Source organism: Carcharodon carcharias, chromosome 6 (assembly GCF_017639515.1).
Source record: "Carcharodon carcharias isolate sCarCar2 chromosome 6, sCarCar2.pri, whole genome shotgun sequence".
Taxonomy (NCBI): Eukaryota; Metazoa; Chordata; class Chondrichthyes; order Lamniformes; family Lamnidae; genus Carcharodon; species Carcharodon carcharias.
Genome location: NC_054472.1, coordinates 22,845,174 through 22,864,257, shown reverse-complemented (window position 1 = coordinate 22,864,257; position 19,084 = coordinate 22,845,174). Strand labels below are relative to the sequence as shown.

Below are 19,084 nucleotides of genomic sequence, written 5' to 3'. Positions count from 1 at the left end.
CTTCAATATCTCAAATACTCATTTTACAGCCATGGCTTGATTCAGCAAAAGGACTGCTGGAAGTTATGGTGGGACCACTTTGGGATTAAGCCATTACAACATCAACAACTTTTATAGCCTTTTTAATGTCATAATGCCCCAAGACACTTCACAGGAGCATTATAAAACAAAGTATGACACTGAGCCACATAAGGAGACATTAGGTCAGGCGACTAAAAGCTTGGGCAAAGAGATAAGTGTTAAGTGTCTTAAAGGAGGGAAGCAAGGTAGAGAAGCAGAATGTATTCCAGAGCTTTGGGGCTTGGGCAAGTAAAGACACTGTCACCATTGATGGAGCAATTAAAATTAGGGCTGCACAAGAGACCAGAATTAGAGGAGTGCCGTTATCTGAGGGTTCCAGGGATGGAGGAGATTAGAGATAGGGACGGACAAGGCCATGGAGGGATTTGAAAACGAATGAGAATTTTAAAATCAATTTATTACTTAATTGGGAGCTAATTTAGGTCAGTGAGCACAAGAGTGATGGGGGAATGGGATTTGCTGAGAGTTAAGACATGGGCAACAGAGTTTTAGATTACCTCAAGTTTATGGAGGGTAGACTGTGGGAGGCCAGCCTAGAGCGTAGTGGAACAGTCGAGTCTGGAGGTAATGAAGGCATGAATGAGAGTTTCAGCAGCAAATGAGCTGAGATAGGGGCTAAATTCGGTGATGTTAAGAGATGCAATAGACGGTCTTAGTAATGGCTCAAATGTGAGATCAGAAGCTCATTGCAGGATCCAATGTGACACCATGGGCAGAATTTTGCCCTTGGCGGGGGCGGTTGAGAAATTGAACACCGCCCGCAATCGGTACCGCACCGCGATTTCGCGCTGGTGGGTCAATTAAGGCCCGCCCAGTATGAATCGCGAGCGGCAACGCTAAGCGTTATCTGTATGTGGGGAGAGGGGAGGAGGGCGGCGCGCAGGCCGAGCACGAACTTCACACATGCGCGCAAGTGATTGCTGCATAATCTCCCTGAGGCACAGGGATATAACAAAAAATAATTAAAAAAAAAATAAAAATGTAATAAAACATGTCTGCGCTCATGCGACTCTGTCACATGAGCAGGGACATGTTATTAATTCAATTGAAAAACTTTTATCTTTATTTGCTTTTGGAAACCTCATCCTGCCCATGGATGAGGTTTCCAAAAAACGCAAAGGCTGCTTGGCCTTTTCGTCTGCCCGCCAACCGTCAGCGAAAAAATTTAGCTTAATTGGTTATTTAATGGTCTTAACAGGCCTTTTAATTGTCGGCCGGTGCACTACTGACTCGGGCGTGCGCCGGCCGACCAAACTAACGCATGACTGCACGTTGACGTCGGCACGCTCGGCCGATGTCAACGAGCATCATTTCACTCTCAAGCAGGTCGGGCGCGCGCCCACCCGCCAAGCGAAAATTTCTGCCCCAAGATTACAAACAGACTGACTTAATCTGACTGCTGCCAGAGAGAAGAATTGAGTCGGTAGCTAGGGACTGTAGTTTAGAATGAGGACAGAAAACAATGGCTTCAGTCCTCCCAATATTTAACTGGGGGTTATGTCCATTTGTTGCCTATTTCTGTCAATTTGAATTAGGAATGTAATTTAACCTTTGTGATGTACTGAGAAAAAATTCTTCATCCTTGGCCTCAAACATTATTGTGTCCATTTTAGAAGTGTCTGCAAGTATTAATTTATTTACTTTCCCCAGCAGAACTGCAGTATTTAACTTTTGCTAATAATTTATCATTGTGGCCATTTGTAGGGGAAGTTTGATGACAAGAAGTCTAGCTGATATTGTGAAGAAGGAGGACTTTGTAATGGACTCTGAATATCTTACTACTTTGTTGGTAGTTGTGCCGAAGTAAGAATCTTTTAAATTTTTTTCATAAAAGTGAGAGAAAATTTTAAATTGTGTGCTAGTTCGACATGGCTGGTTGATATGAGGGGAAAGAACATTGGTAATAGCTGAAAGTTCTTAGTAAAACCAGATGAAATTTGAAGTGATACATTTTGTAAGGAAAAATGAGAAACTAAATGGTGATGTTTTCAAAGGGGGTAGAGGAACTGAGACGTAGGGGTCCACATACAAAAACTTTGAAGGTGGCAGGACAAGTCAATAAAGCTGTTACTAACAAGTGTTTTATTTTAAGTTTAATTTTGCTCTATTATAAGCATGTCAGGGTCTTGGAGTGGGTGTGGAGGAGATTTACTGGAATGGTTCCAGGATGAGGGAATTCAGTTATGTTAAGAAATCAGAGGAACTGACATTTTTCTCCTTACAGCAAAGAAGGTTAAGGAGAGATGTAATAGAGGTACGGAAAATTGATGGGTTTTGACAGTTAAGATAGGGAAAAACTTTTTCCATTGGAAGAAGGGTTGGTAATCAGAGGAGGGCACAGATTTAAGATAATTGGCAAAAAAGCCAAGTGGAAATGATGACCATTAAGTAGTAATCTGGAATGTATTGCCTGAAAGGGTGGTGGAAGCTGACTGCACCAGCCCTAATTTTTTTCTGTTGTGTTTAGTGGGCAAGTACAGCAAGTTCACATCCATACTTTGATTTCAATGCCAAGTCTTGTTGGCAAGGTACTGTTAGTGTAGCCTGTAGAGGAGCAGGGTAACCTAGACAGCATCTTCTGAATTTCTTTGTTTAACTTGCGTATGTACTGTCCTGCTTACATCTTCCACAATAATGATGAGCGATATTACCCTCACCATTATTTGGAATAAAAAATCTGGGTTAATTTGTTCTTTCAGGCACATCCCAGTACTATAGCAAAACTGCATGTTAGTTTTTTTTTATTTATCCTTTCATGGGTTGTGGTTGCTGCTGGCAAGGCCGGCATTTGATGCTAATTGCCCTTGAACTGAGTGGTTCGCCACGCTATTTCACTGTCAAGCACATTGCTGTGAGTCTGGAGTCACATGTAGGCTGGACGAAGTAAGGATGGCAGATTTCCTTTCCTAAAGGACATTAGTGAACCAGATTGGTTTTTACAGCTGTCATGGTCACCATCATTGATGACTAGTTTTATATTACAGATTTATTAAATGAATTTAAACTCCATGGTGGGATTTGAACCCATGCCCTCTGGATTACTAGTCCAGTGACATTACTACTGTGCCACTGTCTCCTTCGGTGCAAGCTTTCAAGCTATTTCTTGTACTCAATGCTTTGTTGGAAAAGCATTTTCTCTCACCGATTCATGAATATATTAACAGGAAAGTAAAGACTTGTTCTGTACTCACATTATTGTGTTTTAGTGTTTTCTTCCTCATTAGGCCATCTAGTGTTGGTGTCCAGCAATTTTGAATTGAGTACAGGATGGCCTGATGAGTAAGATGGCTTTGTATTTTAGTACAATTTAGAAAACAGTGAAAGCAGCCATCTGATTGCAAATTAAAGTCGTTATGAAGAGAGTTAATTTTTTTTTCATGGATTGAGTACTTTAAAATATCACAAGTTGGTCTCAGCAAGTAGTAATTGACTGCCAAACTATAAAGGGGTACATTGCTAAGGGCCACTTAGAATTCACAATCTGAGTAACTTTATGACATATATCACTGCATTGAACTAAAATTGATTCCAGTTGAACCTGAAAATATCAGTCTGGTCCCTGAACCATTGTATAATTATACACCACTGTTTCCTCCTTTAGAACTAATTATCTTGAATGGGAAAAGACTTATGAAACTCTGGCAGAGATGGTGGTTCCACGGTCAAGCAAGTAAGGGAGCTTTTTGATCTATTTCCTGTGATCTTTCGACCCAGTATAAGCGGAAGACTTATGCAGTGTCATTCTAACCTCTGTTTTTGGTTTTGGTGTGGAGCAGCTTAAACTATTTGGAAACAATGGAATTTTTGGGTCTAAAGCTTAATTTAAATATTAACTAACTTGTATCGTTTTAATTTTGGGATGTTGGAAATTCTTGGTATGCTTGGCTTAGGAGCCGAATAGTGCACTGTCTTAATAGATAAGCTAAGGCAGGACACTGCATTAACTGTCACATGTGTATATACTATCCGACAGTTTCATTCTGATGGTCAGCGTTTACTGACAACATTCAGCACTAATTGGACTGGATGAAGCAGTGCTGCCCCTTTGAGACTCCTGTTAACAGAAGGGATCTTTGCCAGTGCATATTGCAGGCAGGAATTTTCATCCACTGTATGGAAAAGTTGAATTCCTTCAGTTAGCAACAGCACTCTATCGGTGTGGTGCTAAAGGGGCAGGAGAGAGGGAAATGAATGTTAATCCAAGGGAGGGGAAAAGGAAAGGTGGGTAGGGGAAGAACCTGGGAGTGGCACATGGCTGCGGGGAAGATGGGAGAGCCACAAAACGGTGTTTTGGGAAGGAGGAAGATTGTTAGCTTGAACCAGCAAAAGCATGCCAGCTTCAGTGGGAGGAAAAGAGCACCAGTATGAACTGGAAGGATCAGAGGAGAGTAAAGTGCCTCTTTGAAAGGATGGAGGGTTAATTAGGGCTGTTCTTGTGATATCAGATTTTTTGGTCCCCTTTTGTTAATTGTTGAGATTGGTGTATATGCTTACAATTCCTCACATAATGAGATTTAAAACTTGGCTGGTCCATCCAAGAGGGGAAAACTTGGCAGAAGCTGGTCTTTCCTTACAGGGAGAGTATTGGATGAGGTACAGTATCTTGGTGAATTGGAGCAGGAGTTAGCTGTGTTATCCTGGTATACTTGCATCCTTTTTCCCTTCTTTCAAAAGTGAGTTACCCTGCTCACCTGTAATGTACATCTTGAGATGATGCATTTTGGTAGAAAGAATGAAGAGAGGCAATAACAAATTAAATGGTAGAGTGTAAAAGGCAGTTCAAGAAACAGAGAGGAGGTATTTATGCACCAATATGAAGTGGCAGGACAGGTTAGCACAATAGTAAAAGTGTATGGGATCCTTGGCTTTATAAATAGAAGCATGGAGTACAAAAGACAGGAAGTTATGCTAAACCCATATGAAACACTAATTGAGCCCCAGCTGGAGTATTGTGTCCAATTCTGGGCACCATACTTTCTAAAGGATGTTATGGCTTTCGCGAAGATGCGGAATAAGATTACTATAATGTTCAAGGGATGAGGAATTGCAGTTACATGGTTAGACTGGAATGTTCTCCTTGGAGCAGAGAAGGCTAAGAGACAATTTGATAGAGGTGTTTAAAATCATGAAGGGTTTAGGTAGAGTGAATAAAGAGAAACTGTTTCCATTGGCTGAAGTGTTGCGAACCAGAGCACATCGGTTTGAGGTGATTGGCTAAAGAGATGAAGGCAATATGAAGAATTTTTTTTAATATAATGAGTGATTAGGGCTTGCATGCACTGCCTCATATAGGGTGGTGGAGACAAATTCAGTATTAGTTTTCAAAAGGGAACTGGAGAAATACTTGGAGAGGGAAAAAAAGTGTAGGGACACAGAGAAAGAGCAGGTGAATAGGACCAACTGGATTTCTCTTCGAAAGAGCTGACACAAACTCGATGGGTTGAATGGTTCTTTGTGCTATATTATCCTATGGTTCAATTTTAGCAAAATGAGAGGAGAAAAGATTTTGGCAACTTTTATAATAAATATCTTGTTCTTTAGTAAGACATGTAATATGGATTGAATCGCTATGCTTTATAGCATTTATTTAAAAAAAGTGATTTATATTTTAAAAATTTGTCACTTGTGCTATATTATATATGGTTAACATGCTAGCAGTGAACATGGGGTCAATTCCAGCCACAACGTTGCTAGTGAGGTGCTATACCTACAACCAGAACCAGAGTGGGTTCACTTGAGAACAGGACAATAATCTTGTACTTTTAACTGCCCCAGGAATCTAAGCAATGATATAACAATTTTAGATTTATACCCTTTTTTTTAAAAAGGAGCTTTTCCCTCCTTTCCTAAAAGGTTGATATGTGATGATGTCGATAGTGGCTTGTACACTGTAACGTTGTTCAGGAAGGCGGTTGATGACTTCCGACTAAAGGCGAGGGAGAACAAGTAAGAACTTCTTTCTGGATAATTTCTATTACAGTTCTGCATTTCCAAAATAGACGCACTCAGTTTTCTTCCCTTCTTCAGGTTTATTGTTCGGGACTTCCAGTATAACGAAGAAGAGCTGAAAGCAGATAAAGAAGAGATGACTCGACTTTCAACTGACAAAAAGAAACAGTTTGTATGTATTCAAATCAAAACTTCAATACAAGTCACAGCCTATGCAGCTGTAAAAGTCATGTGCCATGTACTCCTGGAATGTGCATATTGCTGTCATTCAGTACATGACAGCTCAACGCAACCCAGTATCCTTGACAGACACAAGCTCCTGGCATCACCTGAACCTGAAGGAAGTGGCATGTGATTAAAGTTTCCACTTTTGTTTAGAGTATTATTCTTTTTAGTGTACAATCTGAGCTGTAGGTTGGCCATTATGAAACTTCCCCAAAAAATTATGGCATGACATTTTTACTTGTAGTGGGTGAAGAAATTTGAAGGTCAATGTGTCTTAATTAAAATTTCCAGGACATTGCTAATAAATATTTACAATACAATCTTACCCTCTCCATAGAACCATGGAATCATAGAATGGTGACAGCACAGATAGAGGTCTTTTGGCTAATCGTGTCTGTACTGACTCTCTGTAAGAGCAATTCAGCCAGTCTCATTCCCCCACCGTTTCTTCTTAGCCCTGCAATTTTTTTTCTGTTAAGGTGCTTATCCAATTCCTTTTTGAAAGCCAAGATTGAATCTGCCTCCACCACACTCAGTGCATTCTAGATCTTAACCACTTACTTAATAAAAAAGGTTTTCCTTGTGTCGCCATTGATTCTTTTGTCATTCATCCTAAATTAGTGTCCTTGGATTCTTGACCCTTCCACCAATGGGAACAATTTCTCCCTGTCTGCTTTGACGAGACCCCTCATGGCTTTGAACACTTCTAGCAAAACTCTCAACCTTTTCTTCTTTAAGGAAGACAACCTCAGCTTCTCCAATTTATTCATGTAACTGAAATCCCTCATCCCCAGAACCATTCTCATAAATTCTTCCATTCTTCCTGAATTGGACATGATACTCCAGCTGTGATAGAATTAATATTTTAGGAAGGTTCATAATAACTTACTTGTGTATATGCTTTATGCCTTTATTTTTAAAGCCATGGATCCAGTAATCCTGCTTAACTATTTACTCAATCCTGCCGTACCATTATCAATGATCTGTGCACATTTCTCCCATGGTCTCTCTGTTCTTACCATCTCTTTACAATTGAGCCATAGAGTCATTTAAGGAATAAGAGGAGGCCATTCGGTCCATTGTACCTTTTATTTTTATATTGCCTTTCCTCATTCTTCCTACCAAAATGTTTCCCTTCACATTTCTCTGCAGTAAATGTTGAATGGTTACTTCTAGATTTGCGTAGTGGTAATTGCTATTGTTTGCTTTTTCTACCTTTCTATTGAATGGAACTTTGTTTTTGATTGACATTTAGTCAGTGGGATATTTGAGGCAAACAATGTGGATAACTGACCAAGTATTAGTTATGCGGGCTGTTGACAATTTAGATCTGTTGCCATGTGGTATGAGACTTGTACCACTTAAATATATGGATAGATGAAGAAAATAAACTTTTCAAAGCTCTAAGAACTTAATTTTACATTTATTTCTGTGAACTTTTTCTTCCCAGAATGATAGCTGTTTGAGTCTACTATTTGCAGTCTGTAACTCTTTCCACTTAAACATGATCTCATCTGAAATCAGTCCCTCATCACTAGGTTCTTGCTGTTCCATTATCTATTGACATCCTTCCTTGTTAGCATAACAGCTCTATATTTAGAAGTAAGCAGGTTGAGTGTTTAATGTTCATTTGTTCAACTTGATTCTAAGCAAATGGCTATTTAAATTTGATTTGAGCATACTGATGTACTGGAGAGAAGCAAACCAATACTATCTAAACACTATGTACTATTTCCATATCTCCATGCTCACACACAACCTACTGCTCTTTCTCTTGCCCATCAAGCCACATCGCCTCTTAAACTTGCCCTGCCATAGCCTTGCATAGCCATCATGCTCTAAGTTACTCTGCTATCTCCCTTCATTTCATCTGAGGTCATCATATTCCCTTGACCCCATTCCTACTAAACTCCTGATCACTTAACTTTTCTCCTGTCCTCTATGCTTGCTGACACTGTAAATGATTCCCTTTCCTTGGAACTTCCATTTCCTTTCAAAATCATCATCATCACCCCTCCATTTTTTACAAAATAAAACTCCCCCTTGACCCCATCATCAACCTTGCTTCCCAAAGTCTTCAAATGCATTGCCTCCCAAATTTAACCTCACATTTCCTGCAACTCCATAGTTGAATCTCTCTCAATTTGGTCTGCCATACCACTGAACTGATTCCAAAGTCGTATGGATGTTATCTTTGTTGTCTTGGACCTCCCTGCATCCTATGATACGGTTGACCACGCCAACATTCTCCAACTCCATATCTTTAATATCCAGCGCCGAGAAATTGTCCTCACCAGTTTCTGCTCTACTGCTGCTGGGAAGGACAAGAGCAGCAAAATTATTGGAACACCATGTTCATGTTCCCCTAACTTGAATACATATCACTGTTCTTTCATCAGCGTTGGGTTTCTGAAGTTCTGATGGAAGGCTGTAAACCTGAAACATTAACTGTTTCTTTCTCCTGAGAACCTGCCAGACCTGCTGAGCATTTTCTGTTTTTGTCATATTGCCAGCATGCACAGTATTTTACTTTTGATTTTAAATGGTTGGTTGATCTAAGGTGTTTGGCCTAATTGCAAAGTGCCATAGCAATAGTTAGCCACCTAGTGGGGCATAGGCAATGTGCACTGTTGAGTTGTCTAATCGGTGCCTTGATGAAACGGGTTCATTGATCGATTCTTGAACTTTAAGAGGACTTGAGAGAAATTTGATAAAAATTTTAGTATTGTAAATCACAGTTCATCAAAAATTTCACAGTTATCAACCAGCATAGTTTCCCCTTTGCTTGATTTTGATTCTACTTGCCTTTCGACTGCACCTGTGTGGTCTATTATTGCTGTATCGTATGTAATAACAATAGTGGTTATAAGCTAAATAATATAAATACAATTTTGAGCCTGTATATGTAGAAGACACTAATAGTGCATGCTGGTTTAATGACATTGCATTGAATTCCACTTGTAATTCCTCACTTCTCCCTAATTTTCTCCCTTTTTTCTACCTGAAGAATATTAAAAGTTGACAGAATTTTTTTTTATAAGTCAGGAACTGTAGAAATGGTATATATTGCCCTGATTGTACTTCCCACAATATTACAAAGAGAACAGCCGTATCTTTGAGCTGTTAGTTTTTGCTAATCAGTTAAACTTTCCCCACGTGGCTCCACAACTGCAATAATTTAAACATTAAAGGGAAGCTAATTGGACAAATGGTTTTGAACACTTGCCACAAATCCTTTCTTGAAAAAAGTTCAGTAAACTATTAATTGCATTTGTTAGCAGCAAATGCTGTCTTGGCAAGTCGAGAAAAAAATCCTTTTTTTGTGAAGCCCTGTTTGAGATCAATTAAAAGTAATGGCAGCATCCAATTACTTCGCTCTTTCAAGATACAGAAATACGTTACAAAGTAAGTTGTATACAATAGAAGTTCGCTTGACACAGCTGAACACTGATCAGATGATGCCTTTTATTTTGCCAATAAACATGGCCCGGCTGTAATGGTGCTGCAGCTGTCCGGGTTTGCTGTCATTACAGTGTAAAATCGACAGCAACCATTGGCTTCCACACATGCACAGTTGAACAAGGAAATTGGGTATTGCCCCGACACCCCGGTCCTCTGCAGCATGTGCTATTGCTGTCTTCACAGATGCAGTCAGCACAGAATCAGCGATATGATGAGAGCTTCAATTTTTTAAAGTACTACATTTGGTGTTGAAACCATTGAAAAAGTTAAACCTTGTTGACTGAGGTGTAACTGAGTTTTTAACCACATGCTACTTCTGAACAATTTCTGTGCCCTGGAAAAACTAATTTTGAAATCTAGAGTGTTAAACCCTCCACTCTATAATTCCAGAACTTGTTTTAAAATAAAAGGTCATTTTTTTTAAGTATATGATTTTTCAGCTTCTCTATTCAACACACACTTTATTTTTTTCTCTGTAAAATGATTGCAAAGTGAATGATAATTAGTCCTTTCTGGTTTGAAAATTCTTCAGCCTGATTGGCTGCTCAGCCTGCTTGATGACTTCATTGTTTTGGTTGCAAGAGATCTCCTCCAGATGATGCCAGAATGAAATTGACATCATAGTTGGTGAAATTGACTGTATAGAGCCCGCTAAATCTTTGTGGAGAGCATTCTGCGCTCTGGGCCTGTAGGTTTCAACAGATATTACTTTCTCTGGATTTGAATTCTAGTTGTAAATTGGATCTTGAGAAGATTAGTGAAATAACTATGATTCAAAACTTGAAACAGTAATGATATCAAAGTAATTACCGTTGCAGTTTGGTTTGTTTTGGGAACCAGCTGACTTTCTGTAGTATTGCACCGTTGAGTTAAGAGCAAGTGTAATGCTCAGGTTGGGTGGGATTAGATGGCAGGAACCAGGTCAAAGGACTTTGCTGCCGACTGGAAGAGGCGTAATGAAATGGCAAAGTGGGGTTGGGGATGAAAGAAAGGAAAAAGCTTGGTTGGAAGGGAGGGAGAAAGTCAACTTGGGTTGAAGGCAGGGAATAAAATAGAATGATACTGCAGCACACAGGAATATGCTACACTTTTGAGACCCTTGATGCCACAAGTAAAACCAGGGGAGGAGGAACATACAAGTGACCTGATTGAGGTTCGATCTTTCAACATCCTTGGAGGGAGAGGAGCAATCCCCCTGCCCTCCCATTAAAGCGGAATCCTTGCTGTGATTCCTCAGTGAGATGCTGCTTGTCACCATCTGGATATAATTAATTATAAATGGTTCTGTGGAACCTAACAGTTTTTGAAGAGTTAAGGTGCAAGCTGGAGTGGGAGCATGATGCAGGCAGCAGTCTGGATGACAAGGATTAACAATCACGGCAGGCTGTGATGAGGTAAATGTGAAATCAGTCAGAAGTAAAGGTTCAATCAGGTCCACAGAGTGTTTTCTCTTGTATTTTCAAGCAAAAGCAATCTTGAAGTAAGGAAGTAACTGGCGCAGAATGTGAGTAGTTATGGCAGGCAGACATTGGAAGGTGGGAGAGATGGAGGGTGAAAGGTGTGATCAGCTGAAGACAGTGTAAAGTAGAAAGAAACCCACAGAGGGAACCTTGCTAGCATTTATATTTTGAGAGCTAGGAAATATCTACATTTAGAGTGGGGTAAAAGTTTCTAGAACTCTGTATCTTCACATAAAAATGTAAAGTAAAACACATTTATGAAGGGTACCCCCAGAGGCAAAAGATACAGGTGAGGAGGAAGCGAACTGAAGCAGGATTTGAATTAAATTTAAAACATGAGGCGAGACAGGAGGCAGAAAGGTGGCAAGATCTTAAAAGAAAAGAAGAGGAAATGTTACAATTCAAATTGAAGTATTTTGAAGTGCCATCTAGAGGTCTGATTCATAGATGAATATTGTTTGCAGTGTATATAGAGAATTTAATACAGATAGGTTGAGTTAAATGGGAGCTTAATTTTTGGATGAGGGAAGGTGATTTTAAAAAAATGTACCTGGCAGTAATTAGCACCGTGCCTTGTTATGCCCTTCTGCTGTCGTGCAGCCTCTCTGTTTTAGAATTTTAAATATTTATATGAAAACTGCTATTATGGATGACCTTTGATGGAAAAATTAAAAATGCTGGAAATACATGGGTCTGGAAGCATCTGCGGAGAAAGAAACAGAGCCAACATGTCAGGACTGTAACCTTTCATCATCATCCACTTCATATGGACGGTCATAGACCTGAAATATTAATTCTGTTTTTCTCTCTGCAGATGCTGCCGCACCTGCTCAACATTTCCAGCATTTTCTGTTTTTATTTCCAATTTCAAGCGTCCACAATATTTTGCTTTTGACAGAAAAATGTCCACGTGTAATCAGTTCTTGATACTCGAGAAGGCTATAAAGTGTAGAAGTAATTAGTATAAAATGAAAGCAGATAATCCAATTTGGTTGGTAAATTTGTTAATGCAGCATTGGAATAAGTGTTAAAAAATAGTATTCCTCATGCTTTGCATTATTTTTATTTTAAAAAAAGTAAATATTGATGACCAAGTGCACAGATTTTATTTTATACATCCCAGTTGAAAAATAAATACCTGGATAGTTTTGTAAATTATTATCTTGAGACTGAACAAGTGATATTGTGGGAAAAATGCGAAAGGCTGTAATAACATTGCAATGAATTAGGCTTAGCTTAAAGTGCTAAACTGTTTTGTTTACAGGGTCCCTTGGTGCGATGGTTGAAAGTTAACTTCAGTGAAGCTTTCATTGCATGGATTCATGTGAAAGCATTACGGGTTTTTGTAGAATCTGTTCTAAGGTATGGCACATTAGTAAATTCACTAATTTGAAATCTTGCAATGTAATTGCAAATGTGGCTGCACAATCTCCTTTTCTCATTTTTCTTCAGTTTCGACTCTTACTTAATTCGTAATCATTGTAAATTAGTGTATAATGTTTAAGGTTAATTATTTTACTATTGATCAGAAGCCTCTTCACTCATACTTGGTTTCTCACTCGAGGTAAATCACTTCTCCAGCCAGAAATTCAATTTTGGAGATGCAATTCTGATTTTCCACATTTCTCATTATTTCATATTATCCCCGGGTGGTGATCAACTTTTGTTTTTCTATTTCTGTTGTATCATATGCACTGTGATTTTTCACTCTTTGGTCTGAATGGTGATATAAAAAATTAATTATGGGATAAGGAGAGGTAGCATCTTTAAAAATGATGTTGCAAGCAGGTAATTCAGAGTTACAAGTAATGACCAACTTCAGCCTCATTATTATGTACTGAATAACAATTTAATTGGGCATTTGTTTATACACAATAATAATGGCATTTTATTCAAGAAACATGTTTGCAGCCCAAAGGCTAAATTGTGATATAGCTTACATTGGAAAATTAATATAAAGACTAATTGGATTACAAACATGTAACAATCATATAGTAACAAAAATGGACAGACAAATTCAGGTAACAGGGAAGTGGTGGATGGGGTAAGAAGGGTAAAACTGAAATAAAATGATATGGAAATTACACCATTCCTACATTACAGAGATTGCGTCATTTAAGTACTTCATTGAGGATCGGAACCATCTAAGGAATAGAGCTACATTGGTACTTTTCTGCCCTAAAATCTACTCAGTCCTGAGGAACTGCTCAAATCTGAAACATAAAATAACTCCAGTTTTCTGACTGATATTGTCTGACCTGCTAAGTATCTCCAGGATCATTTTAAATTTCCAACATTCTGGTATTTTTCTTTTTGTTAGATGGTTGCGTTCCACCTACATGTAATCTTTGAGGATTCAAAAAACCATCGATTACGGGAAATGTTTAACTAAAATGTTAGTTCTAAGATTTTCCAATAACTTGAATTATGGTTTTAAAGAATGAAGGAATTATGAACATTAGCTATATCATTCTCCAGCCATGTTTAATTCATAAGATAGTCATTCACCTCTTTTTCAAAATATTTAAAGTTGTTTATAATGGAGTTAAAATCCTGTATTGAGTAGGAAGTCTTATCTTCACTATTGATAGCCATGCAGAATAGATTTTATTCCCTTAATTACAGTTCACATGAAACTTGTGCAGATTATTTGAAGAAAGTATTGGACAAGAAACTTCAATTATTATTGCTCTTCATCTGGGTGGAGTGTTGAGAGTACATTGGGCTGCTAAGCTTACACCAAATTCTTCAACCATTTTTAATCAAAACTGCATCAGTGTTCAGAACCAATATCAAGTATAGTTGGTCAAGGAAATTCTCCATGTTCATAGGTAGCCCAGAAGTATTTTTCTCTGCCTTTGTACCTTTAGTTCTGCTTCGAGATATCTTAGCTGCAGCAGTTTCCATTACTATTGATGCTTCTTGCTTTGGCAGAATGCACATCTGTGTTGTTGGAGGCCCAGTAGACCAACCTATTCAGACAGAGCTAACTAAGTACTTATGGATATGGTCCCCAGCCACGAGAATTAGCACTTCTAAATAATGTGTGCTCACTGCATTTCCTGATTAATAGGCCTTCCAAGTTAAATCACCCAGGCCACATAATTGAGTGCACTCTATCAGGCAATCAACATCATGGACTTTTGGTCACCTTAACTGAAGTTTGATATATTAAAGCAATAGGGCTGTGTGGGTCATCTGGACGTGTAATTGCAAGTTGACAGAAATATGCACTATTTTGCCCCAAATATCAAATAACCTTAGCAAATAACTGGGTAAATGCTTATAATAACTTCAGGTTTTAACAGGAAATTGTATTCCAAATGTCCCTTGCTCTTTTTGGACTGATTTTTGGTATTTTTTGGGTTGATTGATTAGATAGTCCAATGTTTTATTTTTTGTTTAAAGTAGATACTTATTTCCCCTCCATTAAATGTTTAGGGTTTCATCGAGTTACTTGCTGAAATCTGTTAATGGTCACAATGAGCACCATTAAAAATTCATAAAAGGGCACTTGAGTGTAAAATACTCAAAAGAACAAAGGATATAAGGACCTTCTTATCTTTGTGGATGACTGATCCTGCTACTAAAAAGATGTGCACACAACAACTGAACAAACAGCAATATTTTAATTAGTGCGCAGTTTCATTTGTTGTGTACTGCAAACAGCCAGCAGCTACAGTGGCAACTGCTAGTTTATTAGTAGCATGGAAAATTTAAGAAAATGTGTGTAGTGCAAACAGGATAAAACCCCTTTCTGATCTGATTCTCAAAACTCCTTCCGTACTGATTTTATACACAACCAGCCATTACAGTTGAAAGGTTGTCATTCATTTATCAATAGAATTAAAGCAACTTTGGGAAAATCTTAAATTTGAGACATCAAAATATTAAATCTGAGCATGATGTTATAGCCATTATTTACAGCCTGTTAGTGTTAACTTTGTTACAATGAGGTAAGAAGCTCAAGTAGACTCAGGGCAATGAACAGCGATAGTAGATTGAGAGAAAGGTAGCAGTGTTACCTATTGTAGCAAGACTGAAAGTAAGTATATTTAAAGAGGTGCTATGTCATACCCAGTAAAAAAAAACTAATGTAAATCATTGTTGTGACAAAATTTTGGACACAGTAAGTGAAAAGTATGACAAGATATGTGCAATTGTAAAAAAAAAATCTCTATATAGCTTGTACGTAGGATTTTCAAATATAGAGTAGACTGCAATGCTGTATATAGAAAATTTTAATTCTCTGAGGAACTGATCTCTGTTCAAATGCAGACCTTATTTAAGTTTTCTTCAGCTTTTCAACTGTTTTAATTTTTTTGAAGAACTTGAATCTTCAAATAAAGGATTGTTTAAATTTTAGTTTAATGTACAAGTTATAAAGCATCTCCATATGTGTGGCACAGTGCTTTGCCCATGAAATGAGCAGGAAATACTCCTAATATCTTTGTACCGTTCTTTGTCACTTTGTAATGTTGTCCTCCCTCTTGTATCCAGGTATGGTTTGCCAGTCAACTTCCAAGCAATGCTTTTACAACCCAACAAAAAGATGATGAAAAAGCTTCGAGAAGTACTTAATGATCTGTACAAACACCTGGACAGCAGTGCAGCCGCCATCATTGATGTAGGTATCTATATGGCACCATTTTATTATGACCTACTTGATGTATTAGTGGATGCCACCGATAAAACAGAAAAATTAGCTTTTCTACTCGCTCATTTGGTTAAGGTGAATAATGGAGGTATGCAGGCTGGAATGTCTCTGGTTTGATACTTGGGCTGTGCTAACTTAACTTGCACACCTAGGGTGTCAGTTGGATACAACAGTTAATATCAGATACCTTTTTCTCAGAGTTGTCTGGGATTCCAGCTTTCAACTGGTATCCAAGAGTGGATGTGTGTGGATGCCAATGCTATCAAGATCAGACCTTGCCAATAGGTTTGTATACGAGGTGTTAACATTTTAAAGAACTGAACAGAACAAGGGGTGGAAGGGTTAGATGAAGAAATAAAGAATTATTCAAAACATCACATCTGTCTGCAATTCCATCCATTCACAAATTTAGTACTGTATTCTAGGTCATTGTTGAACTAAGGATTTGCCAGAATAACGACTGACTCATGTATTAACTCCTCTCATGGTTTTGTCTTAAAGTTCTGATCCAGTGTGTTTGATTTAAAGTAAAATGGTTATAATTAAAGCTATCATAATTGTTTAATTTGATAAACACTTCTCAAAAATTCACAATTTCCCACATGCCAAAGTGCTGCTTATGACCTGATTTGTGTTTCCTCCAAATTTCAAGTCTGCTTGAGATGCCTATCTAATTGACTCCTATTGTAAAGTATGTTTGTTTTCACGATTTTGCCATTTGTGAGGTGTCACGTGAATGTAACCCCTGCCAACTTTATTTGACAGCAAGGTGCTGTTGGAGCAGTATCTCATGCAGATAATTGAAACAGAATAAAATACTCAAAACACATGGTGACTTCCTAAAATTGTTTTTGTATAAATCCTGTAAATTCTAAGATCCGTATATTTTGGCAGCTGCAACATCATCAGAAATTGAGTAGAGGTTTTTAAATAAAGAATTGGTGAACAGTTTGCTGGAATAACATAAATCTAATTTGTTTTCAACTCCTTTTGCAGGCTGCCATGGACATACCAGGCCTAAGTCTAAGCCAGCAAGAATACTACCCCTATGTGTATTACAAGATTGACTGCAACCTGCTTGAATTCAAATAGATGCTAACACAGTTTTCTCCAGCCACCTTGGCTTTTAGAGTATGGGTTACAGTAGTATTGGACAGATGCCTGCTTGTCCCTTAATTTCCTTTAAGTCTGGGTTAACTGGTGTTTGCTTACTCAGTCCTACAATTAGGTACAGTCCTGTGATCTGTCTGCTGCTGTCTCCTTTGAAAATATGTGTTGACGTACTTTTTTTTTACCAATCAGGTATTGAATTATGTGCTGCAATAATCTGGATCTATATTTATGAATAAATTCATTATTTAAAAACAAAAAAAAAACTTATTTGTGAAGTGCTGTGTGGTAAGCTGCATTGGTTGTCAATATTCCTGAAAGACCTTGTTTACAACTGTATATTAATAGTGCAAAAGAGTTTGTATCATTTCACCTATTTACCTGTGTTTGATACATAGAATTTTAAATAGTCACCGGTCGTAACCAATCATGTTTATTGAAAATGTGTATGTGATGTACAGGGTCTGTACTGATGTTTTAAACGTGACTCCAATGTGCAAAAACTGTATACATTCATGATCTATCACGCTGACAAAATATGGAATAAATGTAAAAGCCATGGGAACCAAGCCTTTTTTAGTGTTGAACATTTGTCATAGAATTACTGGATTTCAAAATTTCTAACTTTAAACAAACACTAATGCTGTGGAAACGTTTAAAAAAAATCAGCTAAGTTTTTAGCTTTGCATATAAATGTATAATTTATGATCACTGATTTAAGTGGCAGAACTCGAGTGCAAACAGAGCTTGAGTATTACTGCTTTATCGTTAGCAAATAAGTGTCAGCTGAATAATTAAAACCCTACTTAGGTAAAGGAGAGAAATGCATGTAATGACAATTCGACACCTTCGCTAAGAGGTCAGATTTTATTTTGGTGCTTCACTTATGGACCTAAAGCTATTTGTATTTCTGTAGGCCTAGTCTTTGTGCTCCATGCATTGGCAGGCCAGTTAATTTCAGTCCTGAAGGTTCACTAGAATGGTTCCTGGGTTAAGAGAGCTGTCCTATGTTGAGAGGCTGAGTAAATGGGGCCTATACTCCTGAGTTTAGCAGAATAAGAGGTCACCTCATTGAAACATAAAAGATTCTGAAGTGGCCTGATGGTACGTATAGAAAGGTCGTTTCCCATGGATGGGGAGTCTAGAATACCGGGCCCACTGTCTCAGGATCAGCGGTGGGGTTGGAGGGGGCGGGGGGGTGATTTCTCATCTCTGACCTAAATATCATCACTGGAAAGGTTGTGAATCTTGGAATTATCTGCCCCAAAGGGCTGTGGATACTCCATTGTTTTGTATATTTAAGGCTGGAATAGACAGATTTTTGGTGTCTCGGAATCGCAGAATAAGGGGAACAGGTCGGAAAGTGGAATTGAGGAAGGTGGAATTGAGGAAGGTGGAATTGAGGAAGGTGGAATTGAGGAAGGTGGAATTGAGGAAGGTGGAATTGAGGAAGGTGGAATTGAGGAAGGTGGAATTGAGGAAGGTGGAATTGAGGAAGGTGGAATTGAGGAAGGTGGAATTGAGGAAGGTGGAATTGAGGAAGGTGGAATTGAGGAAGGTGGAATTGAGGAAGGTGGAATTGAGGAAGGTGGAATTGAGGAAGGTGGAATTGAGGAAGGTGGAATTGAGGAAGGTGGAATTGAGGAAGGTGGAATTGAGGCAGAAGATCAGCCATGATTGTGTTGAATGACAAAGCAGGCTTGAGGGGTCATGTGGAATATTCCTCCTGTTTCATATGTTCTTGAGTTCACATTGTTGAGAGATAGGAATAGATTATTCTTGCCAGATGTTAAAAATAAATATTCCCCTACACTAAATTGTCTTGTGAATAATAGTGAGTTCTGACTTTAAGTCACCCCGCTTAACATCATTTTATTTTAACATGGTTTATTCTTTAGGGCCAATTTTTTCTGATTTGTGTCCCGATTTTTGGTTTTACCTCATCTGCACTCTGGGTCCCCTCCCCTGGCATGCTGCAATTTGGGCCAGCTGCCACCATATTCTGATGCTGGCACCAACACTGATGCCACTGACACCAGAGGCTGCGGCTGCGGAGAGAGAGTGAGGCCCAAGATCTGGGAGCAGGAGCACAGGGCAGGGATGTGAAGCTGCCAGCCGCCATTTGGGTAGTGAAGTTGAG

At 38.5% G+C, this 19,084-nt stretch overlaps 1 protein-coding gene across 2 annotated transcripts in view; it reads left to right on the top strand.

Annotated features, from left to right (window-relative positions):
- atp6v1c1a (ATPase H+ transporting V1 subunit C1a) overlaps window positions 1–17,513 on the top strand; it is a 66,235-nt gene extending 48,722 nt beyond the window's left edge. The window contains exons 7-13 of one of the 2 annotated variants that reach the window (XM_041190258.1): window positions 1,786–1,884; window positions 3,683–3,751; window positions 5,935–6,027; window positions 6,109–6,202; window positions 12,442–12,539; window positions 15,678–15,804; window positions 16,831–17,513. In XM_041190258.1, the coding sequence (XP_041046192.1) occupies window positions 1,786–1,884; window positions 3,683–3,751; window positions 5,935–6,027; window positions 6,109–6,202; window positions 12,442–12,539; window positions 15,678–15,804; window positions 16,831–16,926 (676 nt within the window). In that variant the 3' untranslated portion in view covers window positions 16,927–17,513. The remainder of the gene's footprint in view (window positions 1–1,785; window positions 1,885–3,682; window positions 3,752–5,934; window positions 6,028–6,108; window positions 6,203–12,441; window positions 12,540–15,677; window positions 15,805–16,830) is intronic. The other variant, XM_041190259.1, reaches the window with a different exon arrangement.
- The last annotated feature ends 1,571 nt before the right edge of the window (window positions 17,514–19,084 follow it).